This window comes from Brachyistius frenatus, unplaced genomic scaffold (assembly GCF_029030835.1).
Source record: "Brachyistius frenatus isolate BFR_SWC_R1_liver_20210118 unplaced genomic scaffold, ASM2903083v1 Contig_56, whole genome shotgun sequence".
NCBI classification, from domain to species: Eukaryota; Metazoa; Chordata; class Actinopteri; family Embiotocidae; genus Brachyistius; species Brachyistius frenatus.
Genome location: NW_027210655.1, coordinates 1,222,501 through 1,240,547, shown reverse-complemented (window position 1 = coordinate 1,240,547; position 18,047 = coordinate 1,222,501). Strand labels below are relative to the sequence as shown.

The window sequence follows — 18,047 nt, the reverse complement described above, 5'->3', positions numbered from 1 at the left end:
TGACCACGTTCATCCTCCTCAGTGTGAATATAATTAAATGTAATGCTTTTTCCTTACAACGACTAAAAAGCTTACCTTAAAGCAGAATTATTATTTTTTTTCAAAAAGGTAAGCTTGCTTTCATTGGGTCAAAGGATGTTAAGGAATGACAATGTGAACATAAAAGACATCAAGCAGATGTAAACATGCATTCACCATACTAATTATGAAAGCATTACAGTAACGAATAGTAGCTTTGGTAAAAGGATAGGTTAAGGAATGTTCAAGAGTTTCTGAATCCAGCACGTACATTGAAAGAGTGTTTTTTTTTTTTTTACTCCCTGTAATCAGCGAAGTGAATAATTCCTAGTGACACTCCAATGAATATGTATGTACATACATACTGCACATAAGTGGCGTGTATAAAATAGACTAGACAACATCTGAACCTAAACCTTAAATGTTGCTTAAAGGTTATGTAAACTTACTTTTAAATATTTTTTAACATCTTGTTTGTCAGTTTGACACTTTGGACTCAGCAGTTAAGAGCTGGAGACCCCGTACAGAAAAAAAACACACGAGTTTCCCATGTTTTGCACATCGGTGATCACATGTATGACACGTGTTTACCACATTTTGCAACATATGACAACATGGGGGAAACGTTGCAAAAGTTTTCACAGGGGAATCTACATGGGCTTCACACATTACAGCAGCAAACTGTTCCAAAACCGCATGTCACATGTGTCACATGAGTTTTTGCGCATGTGAAATTCATGTGTTTTCTGGAAGGGATGTTTTTTGCACCCGTTGAGACAAGCGGAACCTTTTTCCTTCTCAAACGCTGCTGCTGTCCAAACTCTGACAAAGGCTGTATCACTTTAAGAAAGTAGTACCTTTAACGCATAATAATACAAATCATTACCTTCCCCGAACCTTTTTTGGGCCTAAATATAAGGTGCTGATTTAGAAAACACGCCTGGTTGTATTTGAGGGCAGTGTCGTGGAAAAACTGCTATTAACAAACCCAGATTCAAAGAAAAACCCGAAACACCCGTTCTGGTTGTCCCACATTGTATTAATATTACGTTGATCAGCATAACGTGGAGAGGTTTCTACAACCAACTCAAAGTTAATGACACAAAAACACCTGCTTATATAGAGCGCGGTCACCAAAATGTCAGATCTACATGCAAGTACAGCAAGAGTGGGAACGTTTGGGGGATCCAAACTTTCAACGCGTGAACACTTAAAAAAAAGAAGAAAAAAGCCAGCTCCAAACCAAACACACAGTCCCTCTGACATTATGTACTTAACATCAGCTGCTTTGACAAAGAAGTAGAGCATTTCTGAACTGCGAGTTGACTGCGAGGTCAGTGCCATTCCAGTTTTTATTTTTTTTATTTTTTATTTTTATTCCTTTGGAGTAAAGCCTTTTTCAGAAAATAAACCAGGAGGATCCGGCAGCGGATCTGCGGCAGCTCTGCAAACCCACACGGAGACAAGGCTGGCGACCCCACGAGGAACGGGTCAACGTGGGAGAAGGGGTGGGGGGGGGGGAGATCAGAGGTGAGATTGACTCCGTTTCCCATCGGCTTTATATTTAGATAGATGTGCGCCACAGAGGAAGGAGAAGTCGGTGGAGCGGTGATGGCTTTATCACAAGAGGTGGGGGAGGGGGTGGGGCAGGAAGGAGGAGAGGGGGGAGGGAGGAAGGGGGGGGGGAACCAGGCAGGGAGATGGAAGTGGAGGCGGAAGAAAGAGACAGATGTACACGAGAGACGGAAACAGACGGGGAAGAGAGTTCATCAGACGGAGAGACTGATTGAGAGTGAGGCACCGTGACAGACAGAGAACATGCCATGCACAGAGTTAAAAAAAAAATATATATATATATATATATTTATTATATAAAACTCTGCACCGCTCATACAAGTTGCCCACGGCAAGTCGAAGCTCCACCAACCCAGGCAGCACTTTAAGGACACGGAAGCACTTTACCTCCATACCTCCTCCTCGTGTTCCTTTGTTTTTTTTTTCATTATTAATGGAAGCTCATATATGCTTTTGTGGTGCATTTTTGAGGTTGTGGATTCCAAATATATGAGCAAATAAATATAACATGCTTTTGCATGCTCGCTTGAAAAGTCAACAAAGTTTCGGGAGATTCTCGCGGCAAAAGAATTGAATCTTTTCGACGCAATCCACCAAAACGATCCCGTGATCTCACGAGGCAATATAAAACAAATCGAGAGCAGCTCTGATGTTCACAGTAACAGACATAAAGACAACAAATAATACACGCAATGCTCGTATTCATTGGAGAGCATCTTGTTGTAAATCAGCAAACACTCGACTAACTCTGACATTTCAAACAACACCTCTGGCTCCAGTTGTTGTTTACACTTGAGCTGCATTCAGACCTAAAAAACAACAACTTTAAGAGCATCTTCAAGCTTTTTTTTTCAGTGATTTAGCTTCAGCTAAATATTTCTCTCATACAAAACACTTGCAGAAGCACATTTTTATACACGTACCCTGATTTCAGTACTTAAACTAAAATTTCTGTTCAAATTTGTGTCCCTCTTGAAGCAAACTTTTACAATCTGAACACGTGTTGGCAAAGCAAACGGCAAGACTTTTGGTGGTAGATTTTTGTTTGTTTTTTTTTGGACCCTGTTCATCTGTGGTTTCTGTGAATGTGATTTACATGTAGAAGGGATTCGTTTGACTTTCAGAGACAGACACAGATTTTGACGTAGACAGACAAGAGTGATTTTGCGGCGCATCACATCTGGAGTAGCCGCAGGCAGCAGCAGCCGGAGGGCCTGAGAGACGAGCCTCATTAGTGTGATGATGTGTTGGTCCTCATTTTGGTTCTCATTAGAAGGAGTGAACCAGCTTTCTGCACCTCATCTGCTCCTCAGCTGAACTCTTTTATTTTCTTATTTGCATGATGTTTTTGTTTTTTTCTCTCATTTCACTAAGTCTGTGCTGAATGACAAAAGGTTGCATTTTGACATGAAATTTAATTTTCAGAGAACACTATTGAGGAATCAGCTAATTAATCTACGGACATTCGATGCTGTTTATCAGGAGGCTAATCGGTCCTCGGGGGATTGTCTTTCATAAGATGATCACCTGTCACTGGTTCAAATATTCAGATCTGAGAGTATATGTGAATTAGTTTTAAGTTGCTGGTTATTTTCTCAAAGTGTTGCTAAAAAAAAAAAAAAAAAAAAAAAAAAAGCAAAGTTCATGATTTACAGAACAACATGAACTATAAAATCATTCGTTTTTCCAAGAGTCTGTGGGATGAAGTTAATAACCGGTGACATTCAACTTATGACGACTTTTCTGCTCATTTGATAGATTTTGTGGAAACGCAAACATGAGATCAATTCAAAAATGCACATGTGCTTAGCTGTGATATTTCTCGGAGATCAGATCACAGCTCAGCAATTTGAAGAAACTTCAGCAGGATTCAGAGTTTAGAGCCGAACGCTCGAGGAGACTCAAACCAACTGGACATATAAAAAAATTAGGAAATACCTGCAACATTAACTGACGAAAAGTAGCGTTTAAAACTTTTTTTAAAAATGAATCTTACTAGGATGTAAAGAGCAATAATTTATAAAATATTTCATTAATATTATAGTTCATACTGTTATTGATAGTGTACTGTAACATTTAATTTAAAATGAAGCCATTTTTCAATGGATAAAATGAATATTTAAATTGAAAGCTATTGTGCTGGACTTTTACATACTACAGTATATGAATGTCTGTTACTAATTAAACCTGTGGAAACATTTCTCTGTAATTCACAGTATGTGGACTTTTTATATCGAGTGTCTGGTGAGACATTCTGGCTCTGTCATTAGACAACACCGACATGTGATGAAGACAACAAATGCATTCCAGGAAACACACTCTTGTCACATTCCTCTGCTTCACGTGTTTACGAGGCTCGGAGGACTGACGGCAGTACCTGAGATTTAAAGTGGTTCACGTAGAAATGTGAGCGTTTGAGTGTAACTCAGTACCTAAAGGGAAACCATGGCAACAAGCTGTAAATAGCTGACCTGTGAATGTAGTGCTTTATGTGAGCTGGTTGATTACTTCTGTAAAATTAGACCGCAGAATTAACAGCGGAGATGAAGGAAGAAGAGAGGAACGCCAGAGAGAGGAAGAGAGAGGATGGACGAATCGTGAAACGACAGAGGGAAGAAGGAGAGGAAGGAAACGGAAGAGGAAGGAGAGGGGGAAAAGGGTGAGAAAGCACAAAAGGAAAAGAGAGAGTGGAATGAAGGAAAGAAAAGGAGGAAGTGGAGGAAAATGGAGGAGAGCAAAGAGTGGAAGATGAGAGGAAAAGAAGGAGGGGAGTTGGCGAAGATGAAGGTGAAAGGAAAGAAAAGAGAGAATAACAGGATACATAGGAAAAAACGAAGAGGGGATAGGAAGTAATGAGGGAAGGAGAGAAGAAAAGTAAAATGAAAGAGGACAGGAGGGATGGAAAATGGAGGAAGGGAGGAGGTGATTGAGGGAAATAGGAGGAGGAAATGAGGACAGAAAACACGGGAAGAAAAGCGAAAGATAGGAAGGAGAAGAAGAGACGAGACGAGAAGAAAGAACGGAGGAAAAGAAGGAGGAGAGGAAGAGATTGGGAAAAGAAAGAAGAAGAAAAGAGTGTAAGGGAGGGAGGCAATAGTGGAAAGAGGAGAGGACGGGGTGGTGCAGAGGAGGATGGGGGGAATGAGAGACGGATGGAGGCGAGACGGGAGGAAGAAAGAAGAAAAGGAGACGGGAGGAGGAGAGTGGAGAAGAATTAGATGCCCTTTTCTATGGCTCTCCGGGGATCCTCAATATCTGCAGTGTCCAATTTAAACACAAGGCTTTAGAGATGGAGCGTAAAAGTGTGTTTGTAAGTGTGCGTGTGACGGTGCGAGGGAGACGGCTAATACCGATCCAATGACCATTCCTCTGATGTATATAAAAAAAAAAACAATACGATGGTCGAGCCGAACAAAGCGGACGAGTGAGAGATGAGGCGGCGGTTCCTCGGGTCTTACCCGTCTCGCAGCGGCGTCCCGTGAATCCCGAGGGACAGACGCACGTATTGGGGGAGACACAGGTCCCCCCGCTCCGGCATCCTTCCTCACAGAAGGCTATAGGAAATAGAAAAAGAAAAAAAAAAAAAAGGGAGGCGTGTTAGTTCAGTTTGTCTTCCTGTCCTGGATTTCACAGCAGCAGCAGCAACGCAAAAAAAAAAAAGTCTTTGAATTCCTGCCGTTTAAGGTTTCGTGAAGGCGCTGCGAAGCGCAAAGTGGTTCCCCCGACTGTCTTTTAAAAGAGTGTAACAATCCTCAGCGGGAACACAGTCACTTTTGTGTCATTCACGTGGGCTTATAAATGGTGTTTTAATGTTTCTCCATGTGCATTTGAAAAGGAGGTTAAAAAAAAAAAAAAAAAAAAAAAAAAAAAAAAGCTCAAAACTGTAACAAGCCCTCAGATTTATTTTGGTTTGCTAAGACACTCTAATATTAAATTCTTCTTTGAAGTGGTTGTCATCTAGCAGACAGCGACTCCGTACAGCTGTAAAACTATCAGAGTTATGGAAATGAAATGTCACCACCGGTAAAACTGTCACACTGGCGATAGTGCCGCCTGACTAAAAGTTGCAAATCAGGAATATTTTTAAACTGAGGGTGGATCAAATGACTGTGTAATGTTTTGGTTTGATGATACATTTACTGGATAGTGCAGACTCGCTGTTCACGTCAACCTTGTTTAACAGCAAGCAGCTGTTTTTTTTTAGGAAAAGCTGAAGCTCTGACAAACCATCTGAACTCTGGCTGTCTTTCAAATAGGAGGCAGACCAAGTTAGTGACTATGGTGATGAAAGTGGAGCCAGCTATATTCGTCCACTTTTATATACAGTCTATGATATAAGCCAAATCTAATTGCAGCAAAAATCAGTTCCATAAAAAGCTGGTGGTATGAAATACTGCAATGTATTGTTTAATGGATAAAAGGTTATTTGTATAGCACATGTCAATTCAAACTGGTTTACATAAAAACATTGAAAGCATCAAAACAATCAGGAAAAGAAAGACACTGTAAAAAGGCATTTAAATATAGTTATTAAAACGTTAAAATAAAAGAAAAAAAAACATGGTAAAAGTTAAAAAAAATCAAAGTTACAGTGAGGTGTGAGACTTAAAATACAGAAATAAGTTGTAGTGTAGCGCAATAAATAAATCAAGATTCTCAAATTTGGTTTAAATCGGGCTGAACACAGCAGGGAAAATATTTCTGTTTGTTAGTTGTATTGTACAAAAATCGTGTGTTAATTTTGCTGGTTGAAATGTGAAAAAAAAAAAAAAAATTCAGTCAGAAGAACTGATTAAAGGTTGTGAAACACAGTAGTCTGATGGAACTGAAAAGGATTTCTTATTGCATTCTTATCTTTTCTTTCCCCTTGCTTCTACCAGTTGGACGGCACAAACATCTAAGAGATGTGGAGGCTCAGGCTTGTCTCCTCGCAAAGTGGGCTGGTTTTTATATAGCACATCCATCTCCTGATAACAGTGCAGGCACTTTACAAAGTCTCACATTCACCCACTCACACACATTCGCTCAGTGATTGCGCAAGAAGCTAACCCGCAACATCAGGAGCAGATCTGAGGCTGAGTGTCAACGACAAGCTGCTCCACCAGCCGAGCTACTGTCGTTACTTGAAAAAAAAAAAAAAAAAAAGGAAAAGAAAAGTGTGATAAAACCAGAGCATGCACTGATTTGTTGCCTCTCATTTTCTCTGTGCCGTGTGTTGACCGGCGCTGCGGATAAGTGTGTCGTAGTGCCCCGTAGATGAAGACTAAAAGCCTGTTTAATAAGTGACTCGTGAGTGTTTTCTGACCTGCCCCATTGTCCTCAAAGTCTGATCAAGTTTAGGTCAGTGAAATGATTTGGTTGAAGTCGGGGAACATCAGCTTCATGGCTTAAATAAACCAGTACTATGTGCAGCTGTATTACAGATTTTACCTCACAGATAGTTCAACAAACACTTTCAGGACACAGCAATAGCGTTTTAAAAGGTGGACTAATCAATATTTTTCAACGAGATATTCATTGGTCTATGCCCAGTACGATGGAACAACTGCAAACGATTCCCAATGGAGGGTGGCCAGATCCGTACATAGTGAAATTGGGTTTGGTTTGCACCAGGCTAACAGGTTGTTGAGTGTATTTAACTTGTGGCAAACAAGCTAAAAATTGGAAAACGTCACATTCAGAACAAACTTTATCGTGCGGAGATAAGGTAACGTCACATCGCAGAGCTGTAAAACCAGCGGGCATCACGGCGTGAATCGGAGTGCACGATTGGCCGCCTCAGTGATGTCATATAAAATGTGTATCACAATAGATTCATGAAAAACCGAAAATCATGAACTGGCTACAAAATAGGACTCTACCAAACCACGTGTTCCCTCACCATTTACACAAAAGGAGGTTACAGTTATATGGGATTGGGATGGGATTAGGCATAATGGGGATAATGTGTAACCACTGCAATGAAACGTTTGTGAATGGTTAATTATTTTAGCTTTGACATACGTGAAACGTCCTTTCATGCAGCAGGCAGCAGTGATGCCATGAATTCAAGAGTTTACCAAAAAGCATTGACTGTTCTTGAGTCTATATCTTTACATGCATTTATCACAGTTTACTGTGTAGAAGACACGAGAGGTTTTTTTTTCCACCACTTGTACCACGAGATAATGGAGAAACTGCGAACCAGACGCCTGCACGGCAATTAGCGTCCTTTCCAGAAAGATTTAGGCAATTCAGCTGGAAAATCAGGAGCTGAAACTGAACAACAAAGCTCTGACTGCGGCTGAGAGGAAGGACCAAGAGCCTGCAGAGAGCTGAAACCTCCAACAACCAGCAGGTAAGTGAAGGGAAGGTGGCCTGCCCCTTCACGGTGTAAGTTCATCTCCAAGAACTCAAGGAGGTGAAAAGGATGCATACGACTCAAAAGCAGGTGCTTTACTGCTAAACTCAGTGTTGCAAAACAGGACCTGGAGGATCTCAACAAAGCACTCCAGAGAGAGAAAATAGAGGCCACGGAGAGTGTGGAGGCTCTTCAAAAGAAAATTGAACGGTGAAAAGCAAGGCCAGCTGCTAGGACCATGAATTGATCCAGAAGCGGTGGGAGAAGAGCTGCCCTCTGAGCACGAATCAGTCCTCTCCAAGCTCCATGAATATTAAGGTTACAAAACATGTGCATGACTCATTTCTGAAATAAAAAAAAACGGTAAAAAAAACCAACAACTAGATTATCAGTTCATCCTTGAGTCCAAGTCAATGTTTGTGCCGAGTTTGAATATAATGTTCTCGAGGCAATCCTGAAATATTGCAATCGGGTGGATGGGATGAAAAATAAGCACTTTTATGTGAATGTGCACAACTTGCATTGGTATAATTTTTGAAGCTTCAGTTGAGGAGTGAAAAAGCTCCACACTCAATTTGTGAATTATTTTAAGTACACCATCCGAGTAATTCTAGTGCACTGACTGTTTCCTTACTTGATGGTATGAATGCATTTGTGCTCTCAATATAGTAAGTGCAAGTAGGTACGCAATTACGTACGTACGCAATTTTAACACTGCCATAATGCCTGCGGCTCTGGCTGCTGCCGGCGCATAAAATCAACAGTTAAGTGGCGCAACATAACAAATATGAATTTCTTTCTTTTCCCTCAAAAATCAGCACTGACGAGATGGTTTACATTTGGTCAACGGTCTGGTTATGTGTCAACGTTTTCCCCACCACCAGAGGTCACTTGCCTGCAAAACATATCGGTGAGGACAATGTAAAAAAAAATCGTTTCCCTTGTCACGCCATAACTTCTCAACAATATTTTATCGATCATTCACGAGGCGACGTTTCACTTGCATCTCATTTTATCAGAACATGTCATCGCTGCATTAGCAAGCGTGCGCAGCGCTGCCTTTTGCTGGAAGCAGGCTAGCGGGGCGAACGGCTGCGATTTGTCCTGCGAGCACACGGGGCGTGATGCATCAACGTGGCTGAGACAAAGACACAAAGGAGAAGCGTCAGGTCGAAGGGAGCGGGAAGAGAAATGTCCTCCGCAAGACAACCAGGAAGAGCGAGTGCAGACAGGGAGAAAGAATAGTTTGTCAGTGCTTAAAGCGAGGAGGATTAAACCAAAAAAGAGGGCAGACTTAATTGAGCAAGTTCATTAAAGAGAAATTACTTTAGTATTTCTAAGCTTAATTAATGACATGATTTAAAAGATGAGCCTTAATGGGCTGAAAAATCTATTCATAGTGACATACATAGGGTATGTGAGTGCAATATCTGTGCGCAATCTATGTGAAGCAGCTTGTCTCCATTTGGTTTATGAATCCAAAAGAAATATAATTTGTCCGCATAAATTATCATCCCACTATTTGGGGGGGGATGCTAAATATACAAACAAATGCAATGCAATAAATAAAGTGTGACTGCTTCGACTATTTAATAAGTTCTACCAGGCCCTCATTAGGACCCTGATTGCCTCTGTACTAATAAAGCTCACACTTAAAAATTAATTACACTTATATTGACTCAATCTATCTTCAGCTCTAATTATCATTTCACCCCTATCAGCATAATGCCGCCTGCCTATCAAACTAATGACTTCCTGTGATGAGGGGGCTTCGCTGGTGGTGTGGGTGCTGCATGGCTGAGGGCAATAGTTTTCTTGCCCAAATACAAGCTCCAATTTCCATTTGCCTCCAGTATTTTATTCTCATCAAGAAGTCTCACACAGTATAAATTCAGACCTTAGGCGTAATACAACTCTACTAAAACTACCGTACAGTAATTACAATGCAGCTGCCAACTATAAAGTGCATGAGGATTTGCATGGAATCAAATCAAACTATTGGATTAAAAAGAATATACTTTTAGGTTAATCGTTAAAGTTCAGTGTTCCGTATTATAGATATTAACACCGAATAACACTGGTCTAGTTACATTTTTACTTCTCTCTTTTAAAGTTTAAGACGTGGCTGAAAAATCGTCGCAGGATATCACCTGCCCTCAACCCTCCACGTAGAACAGTCGGCAAACATGTTATACAGCCTAATAAAACCCATAATTACCACTATTGCAACCTCTCGTGGCCGTGGCAAATATCACAGGAGCAAAAGAGGAAATCAGGTGAGGAAGTATAAAGTGTGATTTATTGTTACCATGACGACAAGGGTTTTGTACGCCAGTCTCTCGGCTGTCTTACGGTCATATTTGTTGTTTTGGTCAATTACGTCCGCTCTTTAAGGTAATAAAGGACGTAACGGTCCTACAGAGGGCGCTGAAAACACTCACATGTCGTTTTGGGAGGGATATATTTTGTTGTCCCGCCATGAGGATGTGTTGGTGTTGAAGTTTTGAGTGAAATGCACTACAAGCCACAAGTTAAAGCACGAACTCTCCGCAAACTCCAATTTGACAAAAAGAAAAAGGAAAAAAAAGCAGCATAATAATGAAATAAGCAGCGCGCAATAAGTTTTGCTCTGACCTGCTACTGCTTGTTGCTTTTTTTTTTTTTCCAGTCATGGCACAAAACCACGGCCTACCATGCATCGCTGTGGCGTGTTCACGTTCAAGTAAGATTCAGTCGTGTTTGAAAACTCATTTACTTGCAGATTTTTTTTTTTTCAGTCACAAGTGTCTGCCGGCTTTTTGTGGTGCGGTGCCATGTTTACACTCCTTCATTCAATTTATGGTCGAGCGTGTCAAATGGCAAAAACATTTGCACTTCAATTCGCTTTGTGGCTTCTTTGCTGGGTGAAGCTCATGTTCTCTCTGGGGGCTTTCTATAAAGGGGGCGACCTGTTGTTTTCAACTGGAGGTTGTTTTTTCTACATACAATATACATATATAGTGTGCTGGTGACGGTTTTCCATTTCTGAATAAGAATGGGAAGAGAATAAATATGTGCTGCTGCTGATCAACAAACACAGCAGGGAAGCATCTTCGAAGAGGAGGGACATTTCATTGCCTATACAGTAGAACACAAAGACAAGCGGTAGATGTGAATCACATTTCCTTTTCACGTAGACACCAAAACCCGATTTACCATTGACGCTACAGATCTCAAGCGTTCACTAACCCTCTAATCTCACCATTGACTTCTGCAAAGCTTCTCACCAACACCACCTTCTTTTCAGCTTCCTCCCCCATTTATGTACCTTGTATCGATTCTTATTTCATTTTTCGTTTCCATATCTCCTCTCCGCTTCCTTCCTCAGTGCCCACTTCACATTTAGATTGTCAGGACCCCCCCCTACAGCGACAAATAGCCTGCGCCGGAGCTGCAGGGAGACTGCCCTCCCTCATTGTAGTCCCCTTGACCTCCAGATAAACTATCTCGCTGCTTAACTGAGCCTGTTGCTGACTCGTGACTTCTCCAGACATGCTTATACCCACAGATTTGCTATTTGAGTTTCCCATTACAGGCCTAGATTGCTTTCCAGTGGGTGGTGAGAATGAAATCATTCCACTCGGCGCCGTGGCTAAAATCCACGTTCACGGTCGTTGGGCGTCCAAGGATCCATCTCAGAATTAAGAGCAGGAATATTACAGTGAAATTCAAATAGGTATGAAAAGAGAGAGATAGAGAGAAAAAAAAAAAAGAAGAAGACCTTTGTAATTCAACGGTAGAATAGAATTAAGCCAATAATTAGTATCCCATAGCGCACACCACAGCTCACTGATGTGTTTCATTAACACATTGTTATCCTCGCGATAATTATCTCAGCTCCAACGACAAATTTAAATCTCAGGGGTTTCAAGCTGAACTTTCAACATCAGTCTGATCAATGTATCAAATCATGTAATGCGAAACGGGGCAACACTATCAGCCAAGTCAGGGCTTTTTAGCCCATTTTAGCTCATCTTTTTGGTTTCAGAGGACATTTACTGGTCCAGTCTCACAAGACGTCAAACGGTAGTTTCTGCGGCATTGGATTTATCATTTGTCCAATCACACCACCTTCCTGCTACCCCTGTACAAAACGGAGCCCTTCCTTTACTTGAAAAACTGTCTGTCTACGGCAATCAATCAAGGCCCCATGAGCTCTTTGGCGTTCCTGTTATGAAACTTCAACGGACTGGGCAAATGAAGCGAAAGTGTTAGAAGTATCTCTGATCAGCCTGCAGACAGTCACTGTCTACGCTGCTGGAGGGACATCTGGATCTGAAGACAGTGACATCGGTAACAGAGGTCAGCCAGTGTAAATTACTAAGACGCACACTTCCGTTGTCTTTAAGCACTGTCCTCTGACGTCATCTGGTCAATCACTCTCACCAACACCAACTCCTGCTGCAAAAACAACGGATAAACTCACTATGGACTCCCTGAACATCGGCAAACAGTAAACAAAGTTACATCCTAGCCGCTGAGCAAAGTCAAACATTTTAAAGGCGCTAAAGAAAGAGACAATTTTCGAGTGGAGTTGGTAAACAAAGGGGAAAAAGTTTTGTGACTTACAATCATTCAAAACAGTGTCAAATTCATAATAATGTCACTGTGGACGTGTCAACACAACTCCAAAAAACTATAACAAGGTTAAAAGGTGTTTTTGAGCTTTTGTTTCCCCGTATATTTTAGCTGGGAACTGCACACGGCTCGCGTGACAAATTGGCTCTGGGTTTATTTTCTAGATGATGTCCCACGAATGCGAGACGCCGGCGGTGTGGCCGCTCTTGTCCGTTGATATGGACGCCGAAATGAGATGACGTCACGCAGCGGCAGGTAGCGCGACACACCGCGCAAGCAGTGTGTTTGCAGGCCTTAAGGGTTTTGTTTGCTATCGGATTGCTTTCCTGCCTCACAGTGGCCAAAAGTGGATCAACGCCACGGTTGAATGGAAGAACATCCGTCGAACAGATGCTGAAATGAAAGCGGGGGGGGGGGATACAACATATCAAAGAGCCCTCCTGAAAACATGACCCATTAGTTCTGATAGAAACAAAGGGCTATCAGAGGGGTATCTTCACAATCGATGCTAAACTCTCTCTCCTGCGAACCTGATCCCAAGAGGATAAAAGAATCTCCCTCCCTCCCTCCCTTCCTCACTCCCTCCCTCCCGACTCTGCAGTGTACAGTATATGTACAATACGTGACTAGCTTCCCAGTTAATGAATGCACAACTGCAGGCTTAAACACAGAGGCAGAAGTCCACTGTCAGCCCGCAAGGAAGAGCTGAACAGGCCAAAAACTGCAGCTAAGAAAGAATTAATGCCAGCACCATTTACTCATACAAATGCCTCACTTTGTAATGCATCAGAGTAAAGGTAGTTCACCCTTGGCTGTACTCTCGGTTGGGCATTTACTGAACATCACAGATAATGACTGCACTTACAAGACAATAAGGACTCGGGCCAGGCGGTCGGCATGGATTAAAGATGCATTAAGGCAGATTTTTACTGCCATAATGTATCTGCAGAGGGTTGAAAGGGTGGTTGATCAATACTGCTGACACGACAATTAATTCCGCCAGGTGCTCCGAGAGATTTCTCGCCCGGGGGACGAGCCGCCGTACATTTCAAACCACTCAGGAGGTGGAGGGTGCGAGGGCTGCGAGCTAGGGAGCAGCGCCGAGAGCCATTTGGATTGCCAAAGTAAAACTATTACAAAGTATTTCAAGGAATACGGAGGGTGACACGCCATTCGATTTTGCAGAACCTTTACGCGTGTTATTGATTGACCTCCTGTAACACGTACTCCATTAAAAACTGTAAGTGGGAGAGATCATTGACAATTATTTGTGTTTCTCTTTAATTCAATCACTTTACCAGAGATATACTGGAGGTATCACAGTGGATAAAGAGAGAAAATCGAAATCGAGAGAAAATTATTTTCCCTCGTAATGAACAATAATAATGTACAATAATACGTGTATTCCCTAATTAAATCTGTTTTCGCAGTCATGTTTTGACTTCAACTTCCATCTGGGTTTTGCAGGAAAATATAGACGCAAGAAAATTACATAAACGTGACTAACTGCAGTACATCAAACACAGGTGGGGTTTAATGACACTGGATGTTGCAGAGTCAGGGAAAAACAACAGCCTGGTCTGATTGACCGTACCAATCATAAAATTGAAATCAAAGTAAAGTGCTAAATTTCCGGACATCGATCACGACATCAGCATGCCAGCGACGTAACTACCTTCCACACTACCTGTCTGTTGTACAGGTCAGTCAGGTTACTTTGCTGAACACAAACTGCTGACCTTCTGCTGCTCCTTGACGCTGAGGTTTGCCATACCAGCAGCTTACGGAAAATGTTCACAAAAACCTCAATGTTGGATTTGGGTCGTGAGGGTTTACCAACATGGAGCCTTGCTGGACTGTTTTTTTTTTTGTTTGTTTTTTTGCAAAGATTCTCTGCGATAGAACTTAAAATTCTTCTTTAGTCCACTGTACAAAGTCGTCTGCGATAGGACCGCGATCCTTGTCGTCAGCGTGGAGCAGAATGACAACAGCGAGTCACCTGCAAACTTTGAATTGTGTCAGTTGTCATGCCGACTGCAGAAATCACCATTATGCGGACTGCAGAGGAAAAGGTAAAAGTGGTGAAAGCACACTCCCGAGGAGACCCCGCGGACGACGACATCAGCAAATAAAGCTGTTGGAATAACAGATTTATCGGAGTGTTAGAAGCATCCTCTACCACCTTATTTAAGTCTTGTAAGCAAACGGAAGCTTTCCTGTTTTTATGAGGAGCTCTTCTTCAGGAGTCAGTTCGGGTTCGGTGTGTGTGATTACCGTCAGTCCTCACCGATGAGATCTTTGATGAAGCAAATGCAATCAGTGAACACGTATAGCGCTCGCGTGTGTGCGGAGACAGTTTGAAATGTTTCCTCCATAATCAGATGGCAGCAGAGGACTGAACTAACAATGAGGTTCCTCTGGTGTACAGACAGGAAGACTGAAAAAAATACATCAGCATAAAAACGAACAGATCCATTTACTTTTTTTTTTTCTGTCACTTTCTCCGAGTGTAAAACATGTTTTAAATGTCCTCCTGGGATTCATGATTTCCCTTTAAAAGCTTTCAAAGCGCTGCAATTTTTTTTTTTTTTTCCTCGTCATTACATTTTCGAAAAACTACAAGTACATTTCCTTGTGTACGCAGTTATCAGTTACCACACAGCTCTGCTTAGTGCCACTTTAAAATGAGAGGATCGCCGTCCCCAGAGTTAGACTGATCTCTTAAAAGCACGTTCCATAATCCTAATCCAAAGTATTTTTTTTAATTTTTTTTTATAAATATCCAAAAGTAAGAGGGAGGGATGCTTTTAAAAGACTTGCATTGGCTTTATCTTACACACTTGCTTTGGCTCCGTAGATGCACTCAGACTGAATAAACACAGGCGTGCTATGGACTTGCAGCGGGTTTTAAAAAATGGAGGTGACAGATTATACTAACAGGTGCGAGTCGATTTGAAAGTAAAGCAAAGGAAGGAAGCGGCTGCAGGATGTGCGACCTGAATGTTAATCCCCCGACGGAGATCACCTAAGAAGAGAACAGAAATAGGACAGAGAGCTACTGTATAATTTGTTATGTCCTTTCTCAGGTGGACACAAACACAGCTCTGAATTAGTGTTTGTAGTTTTGGGGGAATTCGAAGTGTAAAAATACGATTAATACAGGTTTAAAGGTGGATTTTCATATGGTTTATATTACTTGAAAGAATTCCAAACTTGTATCAGATTCTCTAATTTGACAACCGCTCACGTATAAAGTTCATATTTCTGCTTAGATGTAAGTGGTAACTGTGTATTTGTGTTATGATAGATCTAGTTATGTGTTTAATGCAACTATAAAGTTGAGATGTGTATATTACAAACTGCAGAATATAAATTCCCAAAGAGAAGATCTGGCAGGACTCAAGGCCACGTACTCCTCTTTGATGGATGAGTTTTTGGTCCGTTCGATGTATCTATATGAATTTTTTTTTTATAATAATATTCAACTGCTGAATAAAAACGGAATAAACAAAACAAATAAAAACAGAAATGTATTCATCTCGCCGCTGAATCAGTGTGTGGGGAACATTAACTGGCTGTTCACGGCACGTCTGGATGATTTTATCTATTTCCATCTGCGGAAGAGTCGCGGGGGGCACGAACCTATCAGAGCAGTGGGGGAACGGGGGTGGGGGGGGGGGGGGTGGTAGCAGGGACGCCCTTGGCAGCTGGATGTGAGGAGCTTTCATAACAGAGGGGGCGGCGCATGGATGAGCGACTCCCTCTATCCGAATCTGTTCCCGACACGCACACGCACACACACACACACACACACACACACACACACACACACACACACACACACACACACACACACACACACACACACACACACACACACACACACACACACACACACACACACACACACACACACACACACACACACACACAGAGACACACAGAGGCAGGTATAGGCAGCTGATGCCACTGTTTTGTCTCCAACTTCCAGCCAGCCGGTCGGTCCGCGCGCTGATGAGATGAAGTTTTACCGCTGAGAGGCAAGACGGAGCGGTCGGATTTACACGGCGACCCGTGCTGTCGGTATCTGGAGGAGAAATACGCATCACGTCGAGTCAAATTTGATTTTTTTTTTTTTTTGGGGGGGGGGGGGGATTTGTCTCAAAAAGTTGTCAGTTGTTTCCAGAGTTGCGTTTTTTTCTCTTTTTTGGTTTTCCATTACATTCAACGTGGACACTTTTAGTTTAAGGCAGTTCACCAAACACACACAAACAAAAGTACTGTGCAGCTATTTAGATTCATATGAGATTTCCGCCTCCACTCCAATTTAATGGAGATAAATGGAATTTGAAATGCTGTGGGATGGTTATCGCAGAACTGGAGCTATATATGTCTTTTTTTTTTCTTTTTTTTTTAATTTGGGTGAACTGACCCTTCAAGGCGCTTTGACAGTTTTTCATTAAGAGATACAAAAATGATTTTGTGGCTGTTTTCATGTCGATTTGATCCCACACGAGCGCTGTTTCCTGTTGTAAAAAGGACAATCATCGCAGTATAGTTGACAAGATCGTTTGAAGTAGAAAGCTCCAGCAAAAGAAGGTGCTGATTATGTGTACCGGCATGTGAAGTTTTGTTTCACTTTTCTTTTTTTTTCTTTTTTTTGGCAATAAAGCTATTTGGTTCATTGAAGAGAACCTGAGGCCAATTCACAAAGCAACACAAAACAGGGAGAGCTATTCTCAACTTTGACCTCCCGTATCCACCAATAAAATGAATGTTGTTTGTATCGGCGTCAACAGTATCGATCCCGAAAAAGCGGTTTGACAAATATGAATAAACGGTGGACTTTACAACCTGACAGGAATACAGAAACGCATACAAACTGCGGCTCCGTGTCTTCACTCCGAGTGCTCCTCCGCAAAGATACTGAACATAATAGCGAGCAAAAAAAAAGTCTCGAAAAGGACGGCGTGGTAGACCTGTCATCCTGACAGGCAGCGCGTGGAGCAGACGGAGGACGGATGAGTGGCGGAAAAAGAGGCAGATGATAAGAGGAGAAGTAAAGATGATTCAAGTGACAGCTGAGGAACCTGCACAAAAAGGTGTTTTTTTTTTTAGTTTTTTTTTTAGCTGATTTGGATATTTGCGTTCGTGCGTGCGTGTCGGCGGAAACCGTCAGGTGGAGCAGCAGTTGGTGTTCAAGGCAAGCGAACAGAGCAGAAAAGCGTCGCGTCGCGTTCTCGGGACGCTACCGGCACAGCTCGGGGGACGGCACCGTCTTGTGGTCCAGACTGAGGTATCGCCGCTAATATTGAACAGCCTGCCATGTAAATTGGGACCGAAATTCGTGGTCCCCCGAGGGTGAACCCCAATGACTTTGGTGATCCTCTAGGTTTTGTTTTCATCTGCCGCCAGCAGGTCGACTTTCAACCATCCTGTGAACTACAGTATCCCAACAATCTATTACGGACAGGTGCAAAAATATCTCCGGTGGTTT

The 18,047-nt window shown here is 42.1% G+C and overlaps 1 protein-coding gene across 3 annotated transcripts in view; it reads right to left on the bottom strand.

Moving 5' to 3' along the window:
- LOC138624866 (protein kinase C-binding protein NELL1-like) overlaps positions 1-18,047 on the bottom strand; it is a 247,844-nt gene that overhangs the window by 27,711 nt on the left and 202,086 nt on the right. For all 3 annotated transcript variants that reach the window (XM_069705430.1, XM_069705431.1, XM_069705429.1), the window contains one exon: positions 5,052-5,147. In XM_069705430.1, coding sequence (XP_069561531.1) covers positions 5,052-5,147 — 96 coding nt within the window. The remainder of the gene's footprint in view (positions 1-5,051; positions 5,148-18,047) is intronic.